At 37.4% G+C, this 16,505-nt stretch overlaps 1 protein-coding gene across 12 annotated transcripts in view; it reads left to right on the forward strand.

The window, feature by feature from the left end:
- NCKAP5 (NCK associated protein 5) overlaps window positions 1-16,505 on the forward strand; it is a 970,240-nt gene that overhangs the window by 503,083 nt on the left and 450,652 nt on the right. The window contains exons 1-2 of one of the 12 annotated variants that reach the window (XM_032354098.1): window positions 7,170-7,174; window positions 10,721-10,725. The exons of the other annotated variants lie outside the window; for them this stretch is intronic. Of the exons in view, the coding sequence (XP_032209989.1) occupies window positions 10,723-10,725 (3 nt within the window). The 5' untranslated portion in view covers window positions 7,170-7,174; window positions 10,721-10,722. Of the gene's footprint in view, window positions 1-7,169; window positions 7,175-10,720; window positions 10,726-16,505 lie in introns of those variants that run through there. 12 annotated transcript variants of the gene reach the window in all.

Consider the following 16,505-nt stretch of genomic DNA (forward strand, 5'->3'; position numbering starts at 1 on the left):
GTGTATTATTAATGCCCTGAAGTAGGAGCAAAGTACCGGTTCTTTAGAGGTATACTTTTTCATAGGCCATGGGTGTATTCATTGAAGGATCTGTTGAATATCATTGTTGTGCTATGGCAATGACTATGCTTGAGGCTGGCTGGATACAAAAAGTAGAACACCATTTGGTAGGCCATTTGGTTACCTACAGTCTACTTTGAGAAATGAGGCTTATATACATAAACTACAGATGTGAGGTGTAGGCAATAACTGTTGAAAGTATCTGAGGCAATAAGAAATCATTGTAGGTTGGCATAGTGGCAGAAATAGGACAGGAACTTGGTTCTGATACATGGACATGAAAATGAGTAGCAAATGCTTTCAAGGAAAGGGATTAGGATGACACAGAACTGGAAATATTCAGAGTGTGTTTAAGGTATAGGTGAACAGCACCTAGAGTAGAGATTCCATACAAAGAAGTGATAAGATTAGTTTGAGAAGTTTGCTTGGGACCAATCTGTGAAGACTCTTCACATACAAAAACTGAGAAATGTGGGTTATCTTAGTTGGCTAGTAGAATGGTCATGAAATACAGAGAAAGTCATGGTCAGAGATTTAAGATGCAACTGGATTACAGGAACAGGAGATTTGAGGCAAGGGAACAGGTTAGAAGGCTAATACAATTATCTAGGCCACAAATAATAGAATCATGAAGCAGAGTTCTGGAAATGGGAATGCAGAAGAGGTAGACAGAAGTATTACTATGGAAGCAAAGCCAATACCCAACATGTTAGTAGTGAATCTTGCCCTTTGGAATGTCTTTGCTTATTCGGGTTTGAAAACAATGCATATGAAAGCATATGTAATCTGTAAGGTTCCATATAAATTTTATTGTTATTTTTTAAATTTCTTCAGTACATAATCTGAGGTCCCTGTAAGACATCTAGTACATGCTGCGTTAGGCTCTGGAGATACAAAGACCAAGGGTGGGGGGAATGACCTGGGCTATTCTAAGGGACTTTCAGAATGGTAGAGAGCCTGAAAAGTTGAACCAACAATTATAAGAAGTCAAAAACTGATGCTGAGCTTACAAGTGCCTGGGAGGAAGCCATTAATCACAAGAGGGAGCACAGCAGGAACAGCAGGCTTAGAAAGAAAGAAGGCAAGTTGACTTTTCCACTCGTTGAATTTAAGATGCATTGTACCAGCTGGGATACCTACAGGAAATAGATGACACATTTGAAATAGGACAATTCAAGAAGAGTTTATTACATAAGGATTGTTTACAAAAGTGTGGAAATAGGGACACCCAAGAGGTAGTGCAGACACGATAGACTGAAAAGCAGTCAAATGATACCCTCTTATCTGAAAAGAAATGTTGGAAACATGTTCCCTGGATGGACTGTCTTTGTACTAGTCAGGGATCTCCAGAGAGCCAAAGCTGACAGGATGTGTGTGTGCATGTTTTGTGTGTGTCTGTGTGCATATCCTTCCTTTTTTCTTCCTCTCCCTGCCCCCCATCCATCTTCTATTGAGATATTTATTTTGAGGAATTAACTCACATGATTGTAGAAGCTTAGCCAAGTTCAAGATCTGTGTAGTAGTACACCAGACCAGAGACCCAGGGGACAGTTGAAACTCAAGTCCACAGGTCTATGTTGGAGATCCTCCTTTTGGAGAGATCATTGTTTTTCTATTAAGGCCTTCAATTGATTGGATAAGGCCCACCCACAATTTAAACAGTCATCTGCATTAGTCAGATTTCACCAATGAAATGTTCATCTCATCTTAACACCTTCACAACAACATCTAGAATAATGTTTGATTGAACATCTGGGTACGATGGCCTTGCCAGGTTGACACATGAAATTAACCATCACAATCCTATAGAATGGGTCACTTTGGGAGGAGCAGTGACTTTTGGTGGAAGGATATCAGTAGCTCAGAATTGTCTTTCAGGGAGGAAGTGTTGCTCTGACCAGCAGCAGCATCACCTGGGACCTTGTTGAAAATGTAAATTCTCAGGCTTCACCCCAGCACTACTGAATCCCATGTGCCAGGAGGGGTCACAACAACGTGTGTGTTAATAAGCCCTCCTCTTGTGATTTTGATGTGCTCTAACACACAGCATTGAAAACTATTGAGTTAGGAAGGCAAATCTACTGCCCTGCAACCCCCTCTGATCTCCTACTGGGGCTGCTTTTGGACCAGACCTGACAGGAATCCGGAAAGCACAAAACCCATTATGAGGGCCAGTGAGGGCAGCCTCCCCGAGTAGGGATCAGCGTGGAAAAGGTTAGAAAAATAAGCCAGGGAAGGCAAATGGAAGGTATCATGCCCCTGCACTAACAAGCATACAGACCAGGAAGTCCCTCACATGGAGATCATGGCTCAGATTTTAGAGTAAATGGAATTGCCAAGGCAGAGACTTTAAGAAGAAAGAAAAGTAGCCCAGATACAGATTCTTAACTTAACATGCACGTTGAAATGGTGGGACTGACCTGTGATTTTTCTTCTATAACCACATTAATCTTGAACTTCACACTACTGAACAGAATTGGCTTTTCACCTGGTCAACGCTGTTAAATCAGAATCCTTAATTTTCTAAAAAGAACACTGTCTCTGACTTGTAGATGTCTGGCATATAAAGCATATGCATCTCTCTCTAATCTATCACATATTGGCTGTCTGCCCTTGTGGTGCTCATCAAAAAATTCAACCAGGAATTAGACTGTGGTCTCACACTTATCAAAATCTTGCTTGAGACATCTGGTCTTTGAGAGAGAGTGTGTTTAATGAACAAGCAATGCCACCGTGACATTTAAGTGTCATTGCTGTGGTAAATTATATCATCAGAATGGCAGATACCAAATCCATATGATTTCAGACCCTCATGGAAATTACTTTACTGCATTAACATTTATGATATGCGTTTATCTCACATGGGTTGCAAAAATACTACTAATCATAATTTAAAGAACTTCTCTGTGTCATTTATTGATGGAGTGTTCAGTAAAATCTTACCGAACAATTACTCTCCACCAGAGAGTGAAAAGATAATTCAGGCATGGTCCTTGCCCTCAGGTTGTTCATACCCTAGCAATTAGGCAGAAATATGAACATCCATGTTCTAGAAGAGCGTATGATTGGAAGACAGAAGAAGGAGGTGCTCGTTTTACTCAAGAGTAGTAAGGAAAACTTCAAGGATGAGGAGCTATTAAATTGGGCCTCAGAATGAGTAGGAGTTGACTAAACAAAGGGATGGAGATTTGCTGAGAGGGGAGGTATTCTAGGATGAGGAAGAACAACAGCAGTGGGGAGATGTGCCAAGAGCTTGGCTGCACCAGAGAAAATGGCTTAAAATGGGACTGGGTTGAGTGGACTGGATTGCCAGCATATCCACATTGCATGCCTAGGAGTCTGAACTTTATCCTGAAGGTAGAGGGAGTCATTTAGGGTCTGTGAGCCCTGGACTAAACTGATTAGATTTGAGTGAAGCACAGTTCAGTGGTTTGAAGCTATCAAACCAGTTTGTTTTTTGACTTTTTAAATAGAGCAGTTGTAGGGTTTACAGAGAAGTTGAGCAAAAAGGACAGAGTTTCCATGTTACCCTCCCCAACTCCCCAGTCGCCCCTATGATTAATATTTTGCTTTACTGTGGTACATTTGTTATAATTTGTTGAACCAATTATTGACTGAAGTCTACAGTTTATCTTCAGGATCAATTCTGTGGGTTTCAACAAATGAATAATATCACATATCCACAATTGCAGAATCGTATAGAATAATTCCACTGCCTTAACAGTCTCCTTTGTGATATCTGTTTATTCATCCCCTCACTCCTGAACCCCTGGCAATCACTGACCTTATTTAAGGGTTTTTCTTTCCAGAATGTCATAGAGTTGGTATCATATAGCTTGCAACATTTTCAGTGTTTTATTTTTTTCTCTCTTAGTAATAAGCATTTAATATTCCCCCATGCTTTCTCATGACTTGATAGCTCATTTCTTTTTACCACCAAATAATATTCCATTGTATGGATATACCACAGTCTGTTTATCCATTCCTTTATGGAAGGATACTTTGGTTGCTTCTGTGTTTTTGCAATTATGGATAAAGCTACTTATAAATATTCATGTGCAGGTTTTTTGTGGATATAAATTTTCTACTCATTTGGATTAATACCCAGAATTGGAATTGCTAGATTATTATTTACTATTCATTTTTATTTATTTCTTTTTTTTTTGCTGGATTATTTAGGAAGCTCATCTTTAACCTTGCAATTCACTGCCATACTGTCTTCCAAACTGGCTATGTCATCTTGCATTTCATCAGCAGTGGATGATAATTTCTGTTGTTCCATATCCTCCCCAGTATTTCATCTTGTCATTGTTCTGGATGTTAGCCATTCTGAAAAGTGTGTAGTGGTACCTCATTGCTCTTTTAATTCCTAGTTTTCTTCTTTCTTTTCTTCTTTTTTTTTTTTTTTTTAAAGATTTTATCCACTTATTTTTTCAGAGAGAGAGAGAGAGAGTATGAGAGTGCACAGGTAGGGGGAATTCAGGCAGAGGGAGAAGCTCCTTGCTCAGCAAGGAGCCCAGAATCCCAGGACTCTGGAATCAAGACTTGAGCCAAAGGCAGATGCTTAACCAACTGAGCCACCATGGGGTCCATAATTTCTAGTTTCCTAATAACATATGGTGCTGAGCATCCTTTCATAGCCCCTTTACCATTTGTATAGCTTCTTTGGTGAGACGTCTGTTCTGGTCTTCTTAATTGGATTGTTTGTTTACTTATTTTTGAATCTTAAGAGTTCTTTGACTATTTTGGATACCAGTCCTTTATCAAGTATGTGTTCTGCAAAGATGTTCTCCCAGTCTGACTTGTCTTTTCATTCTCTTACCAGTGTCTTTTACATAGAATAGGATTTTATTTTTACTTTTATTAAGATTTTAACTTTAATGAAGTCCAGCTTGTCAGTTTCTTCCTTCATGGATCATGCTGTTGGTGTTGTATCTAAATCACCTAGATTTTCTCATAGTTTTTTTACTTTTTATTGAAGTGAATGTATATACAAAAATATGCATATTTATCATTAGAGTTCGTTGAATTTTCACAAATGAAACCTGTGACTGAGTGACCAGTTCAACAAATAGAATGTTACCAAGTGCTTATCCCTCAGTTTGAAAGGAATGTTGACATGGGACAGTTAATTTATACTTTAAGTAACAGACACACAAAGTAAAATGAATTAAATAGGTCTTACTTGAAAGGAATACCACTGATTAGATTTTAAATATATATAATATCAGGATGAGAATCTTGTCTTATTCTGAATTGAATTGGGAATACCTCTTGAGTGCTTGGCACAAAATAAGCAATTAGTAGTCAATGAATTAATTAATTAACGCAAGCAATATGCTCCATTAGGGTTAAGAAAACAGATCACCATTTCAGTGGTGATAATCAAGGAACTAATGATGGAGAAAAAAATGGATGGAAAAACAGTCATTCTAGAGTAAAAGTTAGATGACAGTCAGTCCAAGATAGGTATTTCTTGAGCACATATTACATGTATTTCAACAAGCAAATGAAGGGCTCTTGGCAGAGAAGGTGTGATGGTGTGGGGAGATGGAAGGGGTCTTAGGATGCAGAATAGAGCCCTGGCATTTAGTAAGAACCATCAGTGGCTCTTTCCTGATTTTGACACTAATCTTACTCTTGGTGTAGTTTTGTATCTGATTTTCACAACCAGTTTTAAAGGGAATGTGAAAGTAACAGAAAAATGAGGCAAAAATGATCAAAAATTGGTTAAGAAGCCACACAAATATATGACATACCATACGTAGGTGTGAAAATAAAAGACTACACTTGTGTGAGAAATGGGGAGTCTGTTAATAAAAGGCTAAAGCCGACCTAATTATGTTCTCCTGGAATAAAGCATTTTTATGAAGGGTTATGAGACTGTTTCTTAGATTCATAGAAGCCTAAATAATAAGAGAAGGAATTAAATCAAGTCACACAATATTTTGATCCAACATAAGGAAAAACTTCTTGACCACCAGACTGTTAAACTGCTAAAATAGAGAAATTATACAATTTACACGCACACACACACACATTTATATATTTGTTTTTGGGTTTTGTTTCTGGTCTTGTTTTGAGACCATGAAGAGGGGGGAGGCAGGCAATGATGATCATTTCTGAGCTATTGAAGCACTTCCCGGCCTGTTAGCAGAGGCCAGGATGAAAGTCACTATGGCCCCCAAATGCTATTTTTACTCTAAGAAAAGGCAAAAGTAATGGAAATGTAAAAATTAAACATTAAGAGTATGAAATGCACAAGTTGAACTGAGGATAAGCTGACATTTAATTAATAACAAACTCCTTAAAGGCCCTTACAGAAGAGCTTTAAAGGGTGTCTGTTAGATTTGCATAAGCATTGCAGTGTGAAACCCTGGCAATATACTGCCTTTCAGATTGGTTATCAGTCAATAAAAGTTGGTATAAAACAGTGAAAATGACTTCCCCATTACCCACAACCTTATAAGCCTTTGGCTTTTGCTAGCAGCTGAAGCTTCTCTGCAAACTCCAGAACACCACTTTTAGAGGCAAATTCCATCACCCTGATGGCATTTTCTAGTTTTATTTGATCTTGAAAAACATTTCATTATGTTTAATTTAGGGAAATGAGATTTCTTTAATTACTATCAGTAGCAGCTATTAGGAGCTCAATTACATTTGCAAATTCGTTTTTAAAAGCTTTATGGTTTTCAGATAAAAATTTCTAGTTCTAACTGTGCCCATTAAAAGTTACTGTTCCTCCCTTTGGTGCCCCTGCTTCCAAGAGAGAAGATGCGTTTTATAGTGCAAAATAAATAATGCTAGAATCTGAGGATTAGCCTAAAAAGGATTTAGGATTACACATTTGAATAAATTTGGTATTTCATTAAATAAATTGGTTTATCAAATATGTTTATAGATTCTCTTCTGTTGGGGTTTCATATATGCTAGGGTCTACAGTTTGAAAGGTCAGGGTGTCCCAGTGGGATGAGAGACAGCTTAGTAGCAAGGAATGCAGATGGCTCTCATCCGTGTACCTGCTTAGCCCGGGTTACAGTACTATAGTGAGTAATATGTCACCACTAGCGTGTCTAGAACAGCATCTCCATGAAGGACTGTAAAAGGGAGGGGGGTCCACATAACCTCCACATTTATTGGTCTCTTGAATACTATCAGTGGTTTTAGAAATGATTCTGATTTTATGTGTTCGGGAGCTTCTTGTTCCTATAATTAAACAGTTAGGGGCAATAAGAAAGCCTTCCCCAAGGTGGGTGTTGCCCTTATTCTCAGTCACAGTGGCATTAATAGGGTACTATTTCCCCTTACAGAATTACAGTAAGATAAGGAAATGTATGTATCGAAGTCTGGAGAACATAAGCTGCGTAATGACCTTCGGCCTTCTCCCTCATTGTGAGAAGTGTTTCCTCCGCAGCATCTAGAAGATGCTACTCTCCTTGTGCATGATGGGTATTTCAGAAATGCTGGTGGTTGTGGTTTGTTTGATTCAAGTGGGAACCAGCCATTTGTTGTACAACCACAACAGTGTTTGTCCGTCCACTTGGTGGCAATTTTGAGCTGAGGCATCAAGGTGCTATGTTGGAACAAGAAACAGAAAGCCTCTTTTGAAAAACCTTGGGGTCGGTTCATTGAACTGCTTCACTGCGATGCAAAACCATCTCTGTTGGCAGGAAATATCAACTGCTGCTAATAAAAATTGTAAATGCCTTTGTCGCTGTTTGTCCCAGATAGACACACGCAAGGCTCAAATGATTTAAAATCATTGTTCCTTGAGTTCTTTTTTTTTTTTTGCTAATAAACATGAAGGCAAGGAAATGGCATAGCTTATTTAAGGTGTGTATATTGGAAGGGCTTGTTTTCCTATTTATTGTATTAGGACTGTTTGGTATTATTCTTCCCAATTTGCTTTAGCTTTTACCCAGACCATTAAGTACTTATTGATGGAAAAGGGTATTATATGCTTTAGGAATTTTGTATTGGAGTTGCACAGTGTACATATTGTATGTTCCATTAGCAGGCATGCTTCTCATCTTCTTCTTCTTTTTTTTTTTTTTTTGAAGATTTATTATTTGACAGACATCACAAGTAGGCAGAGAGAGAGAGGAGGAACATGCTTCTCATTTTCTGTGGATTCCTGCTGCAGCTTGTGTTGGGGGAACACGTGATGAACAAGTAATTAGAGGTCAGGTGTCCACAAAAGCCAGGAACTCACAGCTCAGAGCGGGTAACATAAAAGCCCCATATGAAATCATGTTTTGCATTTGGGGTCTAAAAGTACAATGACTACTTTTTATTTTATTTATTTATTTTATTTTCAACAACTGCTTTTTAAAAACTGTTCCTGAGACTGTTGTCCCACAAAACGCAAAGTTGTCGTCATTTACACTGTGTACCCCCACTTTATCTAGCCACTGCCGTTTAATAACTTTGTCACCAGAGAAGATGTAAAAATGAACACGAGCAGCATGGTTGCAGTGATTTGAAACAGTAATAAAGGACAAAGTCATCTTAATTGTTATTCTCAGAAAGCTTGTCATCCGGTAGCTAATTTAATAAAGGTTTTTTTGTTTTGTTTTGTTTTTGTTTTTTGTTTTTTACAGTAGAATGATTCAACTCTAAGAGACTTATAAAAATTGCATAAGGTAGTAGTTTTTCCTGCTGGCCACTCTCAGGAAAGCTGCGGTATGCTGCGGAGTTGTTTGTCAGTCAGGGCCGGGGTTTATCTTTGCGAGAAACTATTATTCCCAGAGTAAAAAACATTTAGTTGAGCAGCAATCGATGAGGAACAGACGAAAGGATGTTTGAAGTTTTGAAGTCTTTAAAATATGAACTAAGCACCCAATCTGGGGAGTTGGATGATCCATAAAAGGGCTACACAATTCTAGATGACAAGCTTAACTCTTTGTCTCCTAAACCAATTTAGACTTATGAAGACTCAGTGGCTAAGCTGGAGAGTGACTTATTTAGCACATAGGAAATATAAAACTTTTGATAGTGAGACGGACCATTAAGTATTCTGCTACAACCTGTCATCTACATACTATATTACTACATACTGCACTACTGTACACTGAGTTGTTTGATTTTAATGAGTGGCTAGACCTAAATTTTATTTCAGCCTCTGAGAATATATGATAGAAAAACATTTAAAGATGCCAGCTCCTCTCAACATGAAATCTCATAGACTCTTGATATAAAGAGAAATTAAGATGTTTACCTCTACAACTAATTTATCTGTACATATGTTATGACTAATATCAGAATTATCAAATGCTGAGATTAGTTTGTCATAAAGTAGGTCCTTTGTAAATTGTTGAATTAAACTAATTTGAATCATTGTTTACACTAAAAGGCACTGGCAGCAAATGGCTATAGACTCTATTCTCTCTCAAAGGGAGTGGGGGAGTATAGCTTCCTAACTGAGAATAAGAAGAGACGGTGGCTAATGGTTCAGCACCAAATGGTAAAGTGTAATTCTGTGTATAACAAAACTAGTGCCTTTGTATGGAGATATACTCACACAGGGATAGATAAGAGACTTGTTCATATCATCCTGACAAATACAAATATTACATGATTTCAAGAATTGCTAAAAGATGATCTCTTCTGGAAAATCCAAACTTATTTATTTATTTATTTATATTTTTGATTGTCAACACTGGCTACATTTTCATTAAATTTGGGGGAAGGTATATCAAATTGTGTTTGTTTCTCAACAATAACACAGTTCCCCAACCCTGTGGCTTCTGAGGATTTTATGAATTTTGGATAAAAGAAATACCACCTCCTGGGAAATGGAAGATTAGAATTGGTTTGTTTTCATGAGGTGTCAATGGGTAATCTTGATTAAGGGTTCACAGATTATGTCTGAGCTGCCCCACACCCTTCTTGTTTTTATAAAATAGTTTTACTAAAGTACATCTACGCCCATCTGTTAACGTATTGTCTATGTCTACAAGGGCAGAACTGAGTAGTTGCTATGGGGATTATATGGCCCATAAAGCCTGAAATATTTACCATCTGGTCCCTTACAGATAAATTTTGCCAACCCTTGCTCTAAGTAGTTGTGGTTTGCCAGCTATTTATTTGGTATGTGATAATCTTGGTCCTACCACATTACAATATGCTTACTGACAAAGACAGTCTCTCTCTATTTTAAGACTATCTCTTAGACCTTTCTCATATCACACAATTTCTAATAGGCCCTTGGAAAAGGAGGCACTTAATGATAGTTGGTTCACCAGTTGAGGTGAAAGTTTACTAGACCAGGAAAGAAACACGTTGGTACTTTTAAGGAGAGGCAGTCAAGCTCTATGACCCTGGAATCAGGTTGCCTGAGTTCGAACTCTGACTTTGCTATTTATTTCCTGTAGCATTAAATTCACAGTCTTTAAAAAAATATATATGCTTTGGAAATAGTGCCTCCTGTCTAATTTTGTGAACAATCCAGTGGATAGTATATGAAAAGTGCTTAGAACAACCAGTCAGGATTTATCAGTATCTTCTTAATTGTGATGCAAAGAATATTCCTTTTTTTTTTCTTTTCATTCCCTTGTTTTTTCCTAGAATTTCTTTTGTACTTTCTCCAGAACTAGGCAAGTGCTCTTTAAATGCATATATGTGTTTCCTTGTTTTCATATCATTGTGGATGCAGCACTAGCCATGGTTTGAATTTAATGCTAGTGGCTACAGTGTTGTTGAGTAGATGAATCCTTTCTACATAAAAAAAAAAATGTAAAATGAAATAAAGCCACAGACTCTCTCTGTTATAACAGTGCTTTTATGTATTCAATAATTGCTATAAGTAACATTCAGTATACTGAACCCTTTGTAATTTGTGGACTCTGTGTAATTCCTCCTGGTCCAAGAGGTGATAGCCACTGTTGTAGGTATTTAGATGTGATAAATAGCATGCCTGTGTAATGGCACATGTGTTTTTCTTGACCATGGTAATTAACGGCTATTAAATCTCACTACTTGGAACCATTTGCTTTGTACATGTTGAAACCATTTCTTTGTTCAAAAATTCTGGTATTTCTAGTCTATACAAACACATGTGCTTGTAGAGCTATGTACCAATATCCTATACCAGTAAAAATGAAGGAATCACATTTCATAGCATTCAAGGCCTCCTAAGAAAACTTAGCTTTTGATACTATTACTCCCCAAAGAACAAGACAAAATTTTGTATGAGGGACTTTTAATATACTAATATATTAATGATTAAAGTGTTTTATGGTCTTGCTGGTTGCTTTTCCATGTTCATGTAGGGGTTTAATTTTGAGCCTATATATAAAGGTTTATATTGCCAGGGAAAGTAATTTATAAAGGTAAACTCAAGTTTTGCCTATCATTCCTACTGGTTCAGATGGAAAATTCCAACAGGTTCTTGAAAATCTGCTCTTCCCTCAACTCTCTGAGAGGGGAGGCATCCCAAAGGAGGTTCAATCTTCTGTGCAGAGTGATACAGAGAGTAGTCTGTTTTTTTCTGTGGTTAGCATCTTTAAGACCACAGTTGGACTTAATAAGCTAAGTGCCCTTCCAAATCTGAACACTTCCATTTCCCTAAAATTGTAAGACCTACAGGAAAGGAAAGACATTAACATGTCTGCATGGAACCCTAGCTATACAGCTTAATTGCAATCCTTCAAGTCTGGATAAGCTGTGCAAGTGAGACCGCTTGCAAGTGAGAGAGGGCTAGACATGCAGCCAGGAGTGGCAGCTGGAGAGAAGCCAGAAAATTATAAAAAGAGCACCTGAAAACACATTGCTGTTGCTCACTTAAACTACACACAAAAGACCTACAATCATGAGTTCTTGTATGAGCTTTTTAACACCCAGCCATGTCACAGATGTTCTGTTAATGGTAACTATAATTTATATTGGCCTATTTTTCATGACTATTATTTGTATCATGCAGGGCCCTCTTTCCTGTTTGCTGCTTCTTGTAACCATATCTTACCACTTAGAAACTGAGATTATCTACTATAATTTTCCTTTCCATTTATGTGATTAACCAAGGGGTCAGTGTTCTTTTAAAAGAGATACTCAAATTGTCTTTTAAGAATATACATTTTCCTTTCCTATAGATTAACTCTACTCACTCAACTTATTTACAAGCCTTTAATGATTTCTGCATAAAAATGATATTCCTTTTAGCCTTACCTCCTCAAATAACAAAGCTCTAATTATTCAATGAGTAATAATTTCAATTTCTTCTAACTTTGGTAACTGTGAAATGAAATACTAAAGCAGTGAACCAAAACTTACGATTAGTTCCACATTGATCTTTTAAATATTAGAGTTGACCTTTAATGGGATGATAGAATGTGAAAGTTTGCATTTGATAACAAGGATAAGGCAGTCTGCTAAAAATCATGTTGTTATAAAATTTCAGGTTTCTAATATAATCGAGTATGATAAAATGATGGAAGCTGGCTATGTAAAAAACCAATCCAGATATTCTCAGGGCTTTGTTTAAAAATAAATAAATAAAAATAAAAATGAAGAGACATTTCCACAGTGAAATGGCATGTAGGAAGGTATTCTAATGCATTTTCCAAGTGAATAAGTGTTTGTGAGAAATTAATATTAATTACTGAGAGGATGTCCTGTAAGCTATTTTCAGCAGATTTAAAATGAAAGCTCCAGTAGTACCTTGAACAGTCTGTTGTTGACATTATAATTATTCTCCTATTTTAGAAGAATGAATAATTATCATAGCAAATACTTTAATTTCCCATACATGTAATTATACCCATTCACTGAAGAAAGACAGGAATATAAGGATTCCAGTCATAGAGGAAAAAGAAGGAATGGTTTTTTTCTGAATGGTTTTTTTCCTCCTACAATTCTGTAAAATCTAGTAGGATGAACAAAAAGAACAGTAAAATGTGCTATCCTAAAATAATGGAATTATAAATGCTTTTAAAGGAAGTCATTGCAAATCCTCTAAGAAAAGAAATTTTTTTACTTACTAGTTAAAGAGAAAGTGACTAAGCAGATAAGGGATTTGAATATAAAGTTTTGGATTACATTCTGCGGGTTGTTGGGAGAGGGTAAAACATAGGCAGCATAAGGGGGAAAAAATGACAGACAGGGTGAAGTATGTCTGTGGGGCTTCTGAACCAAAGAAAACGTCATCATATAAACTTCAGAGTGAACAAAGACTGAAAATTGTCACTGATAAAAATTTTGCAAACCTAGAGCTGGCTGAGGGAAAGGTGTAGTGTGGGGTCAAGAGAATTCATTTTAACTCAACAAGAGTATATGAACACTTCTGGAGTGCTCACTGATATGCTAATATTTGAGAGTTTCATTACCAAGTGCAGGGCTCAATGCCTGCCTTAAGTAAAGCATGCTTTTTGAAGAGTCAGGTGATGGTGATTCCATATGAAGTGCTTAGTAAAATATATGACATCATGTAATTTGGAAAAAAAAGTTAAGTTGAGTATTTGGAGCACCAATGTGTGGGCTAAATGAGGTGGGCAGTGTAGAAGGTACAACAAGGGCTAATCTTTATAATAAATGTAGCTGAAGTTCAAGAATAGAGTTTGGAAGAGAGAATACAAGATCTTGGAATCCTCCATAATAAGGAACAAAATGAGAAATTTAGTGACTTGGATTTTGAAATGGAAACAATATCTGCTGGAGATATCATTCATTTTTCTACTGGACAATGGGGAGCAGATAGAAAAGGAACAGAGTAGGGGTAAATTGGGGAATAAATAAATCTAGGGCCATTCTAAAGACCAAAGATTGGTTCAGGGCAGAGAACTGGAAGTAAAAATCCTCAAAGAACTGAAATCCTTCCCTTTTCTTATGTAAAATATACTGTATCCACAGAACAGAAAAGAATACTTAGGATTTCAGTCAAGTGGGATGGCACTTAATAAAACTGACTTCTGAGAATTCCTAAAGGAATAGAATAATTAATAGCTACTGTTAATTGTAATCAATTAACATGACAACAGAGAAAGATTTGTGACCAGGGGAAAAGAAGGAGCCAGTGATTTCTTGTAAAAGGACCCAGTGGTAAGGGTAAATGAAGCTGTTTTCTAAGTAAAGCTGAGAATTGAACCTTTTGACCAAACAAACTCAAGGAAATGATTGGGGTAAGGGAAGGAATGCGTCTGAATTAGGCAATTGACCATGGATAACAAGCTTACTACTCATTTGGTTTATTCCTCAATGTCTTGCTCTCCTCGGTCAGTCCCTGTAATGATCAGATACTCACAGGCTGGGGAGAAAATGGCTTTCTGAGAAGCTTGTTGAAGTCAGAAAGGCAGTGAGCCAGAAAACTCTGTGGAAAGGCTCTTTCCAACTCAAGGAACCATTGCTAATGAATGGCAGTAATAAAAAAGGAACAGTTTCTGCTTGTTCCTGTTACGGTAGTCCTTCACTTCCGGAGTCTACCCTGAGGAAAAATTATCTTGCTCAAACATCATTTAGATTCTGTCATTCTGTTCAAGATCTACTGAGACCTGCAGTTGTTTGGGAATCAATTAAATCCACTACCTCTGGGGTCTGCATTTTAACACCTCTCTTCCCCATCCTGTAATGCCCGATGTTCTTTTTAAAATTTCTTTGCCCGTTTTACACTAGCCAAAGAAGCCGTGCCCTTAGCCTCTTAAATCTACAGCTTCACCCACCTAGGTCTCCATCCAGGGTGCCAGTCTCCTTCATCATTACCAAATGAGATCCTTATTATAACATCTTCAACAATGTATACCCTCGCCAGGTTACAGACATGTTCCGTCTCCTTCTACCCATCATCCCATTAGTAACTATGTTTTTTTTTTTAAAGATTTTATTTATTTATTCAACAGAGAGAGAGAGAGCGAGCACAAGTAGGCAGAGAGAGAGGAGGAAGGAGACTCCCCACTGTGCAGAGAGCTCCATGTGGGGCTTGATCCCAGGACCCTGAGATCATGACCTGAGAGGAAGGCAGAGGCTTAACCCACCGAGCCACCCAGGCGTCCCCAGTAACTATGTTTTTTTTTGCTGCGGTCGGGGAGGAAAAATTCTTCTCTACCCTCTTTGGGTCTCTGGCTGGGCCTAAGAATTAAACTGATAATGAGACAGATTATAAGAGAGAAGCATACTTTTTTCTGAGCTTTTACATGTATGTGGAAGCCTTCCCAAGAGAATGAAGACCTGGAGAAGTGACCAGAGCAGGAGGCTTTTACATCTTTTAGCTAAAGAAATAATAAATTTGTGCAGAGTTGACTAGAAGGAGGGATTGATATTAGGTGACATCATTAGGAAGGTAAGAATGAGTTTTCTAAGTTTTTTTTTTTTTTTTTTAATAGATTTCTTGGTCCCCAATTCCCCATCTCTGGTGATAAGAATGCCTTCTTTCCTCCTGTGTCATAGGAAGGGCACTTCTCACATGAGGGTTTAATGACCTGTTGCAGGGAAAGGAGAGGTCAGAGAGACATTTCTGCTTCTCACGTTTTCTCAGACTCCTTTAGCTGAAGGTATTCAATACGGAGGTTGCCATATTTTGGAGTAAGGTGTCCTAAACCCCATCACTGTGCTTATGGCTAATTTCATGGGTAGATAAAATGTGAGAGTTGCAAGGGACCATAGCATTTTAAAAGGAGGCCCAAAGAGGATAATTGTATTTCCCAAAGATGCGTAGCCAGTTAATAGAAGAACCAAAAAGGTAATAACCCAGATTATCAACCCTGGGCTTATTCCATCACAGGAATCATGATGGTGAAAATCAAGACACTTAAAGTGATGAAAAACATGGAAAATGAATCAATATATAACTTTTTATTATGTATGATAATAAAATCAAAACTACATTGCTTTATATTGTGAATGCAGCATTACTGTTTTCTTCTTCACTTGTAGCTCTACTTGATAAATATAAAGATCATTGACTACAAGCAAAGGACAACTTTATTTTCTCTTTGTATACAGGATACCATAATTTCTTACAATTTGTTCCAACACGCCTTTATGATCTATATCAATCTTGACGTGCCAAGCCTTCATTTTATTGTGCTCTTCTACACAACCCACCCTAAAAACACTCCTTCCATAAATTTCACATCTGTATCCTTTTCCTAAGTAATAAGCATATGCATATACATAGTTTTTGCCTAAGAAAATTTAATCTTATGGAGTGATTCACCTGTGGCACTTTCTTTTTAGAGCTCCCATGTAGCATTGAGGACATTTTAAAGATCTTCCTAAGTGCCATCTGTCTTCTTTACCCTTGAAATTTCTTCCCCTTCTCCCCCCACCCTCTCTTTTATTTCTCTCACCATTTTTTCCCTCCTCTCACATTTTTTTTTAAACCAAGCTCTCTATCTTTTTTTTTTGTTGTTAGAATAAAAGCTTTGTCTCTCTTGGGCGATGTTATCAGCACTGTGGATGTATATTGGGCTGCTTCTATTCTAGCATCTCAAAATCGGATTCTGATTCTTCTGTTA

The sequence above is a fragment of the Mustela erminea genome, chromosome 8, assembly GCF_009829155.1.
Source record: "Mustela erminea isolate mMusErm1 chromosome 8, mMusErm1.Pri, whole genome shotgun sequence".
NCBI classification, from domain to species: domain Eukaryota; kingdom Metazoa; phylum Chordata; class Mammalia; order Carnivora; family Mustelidae; genus Mustela; species Mustela erminea.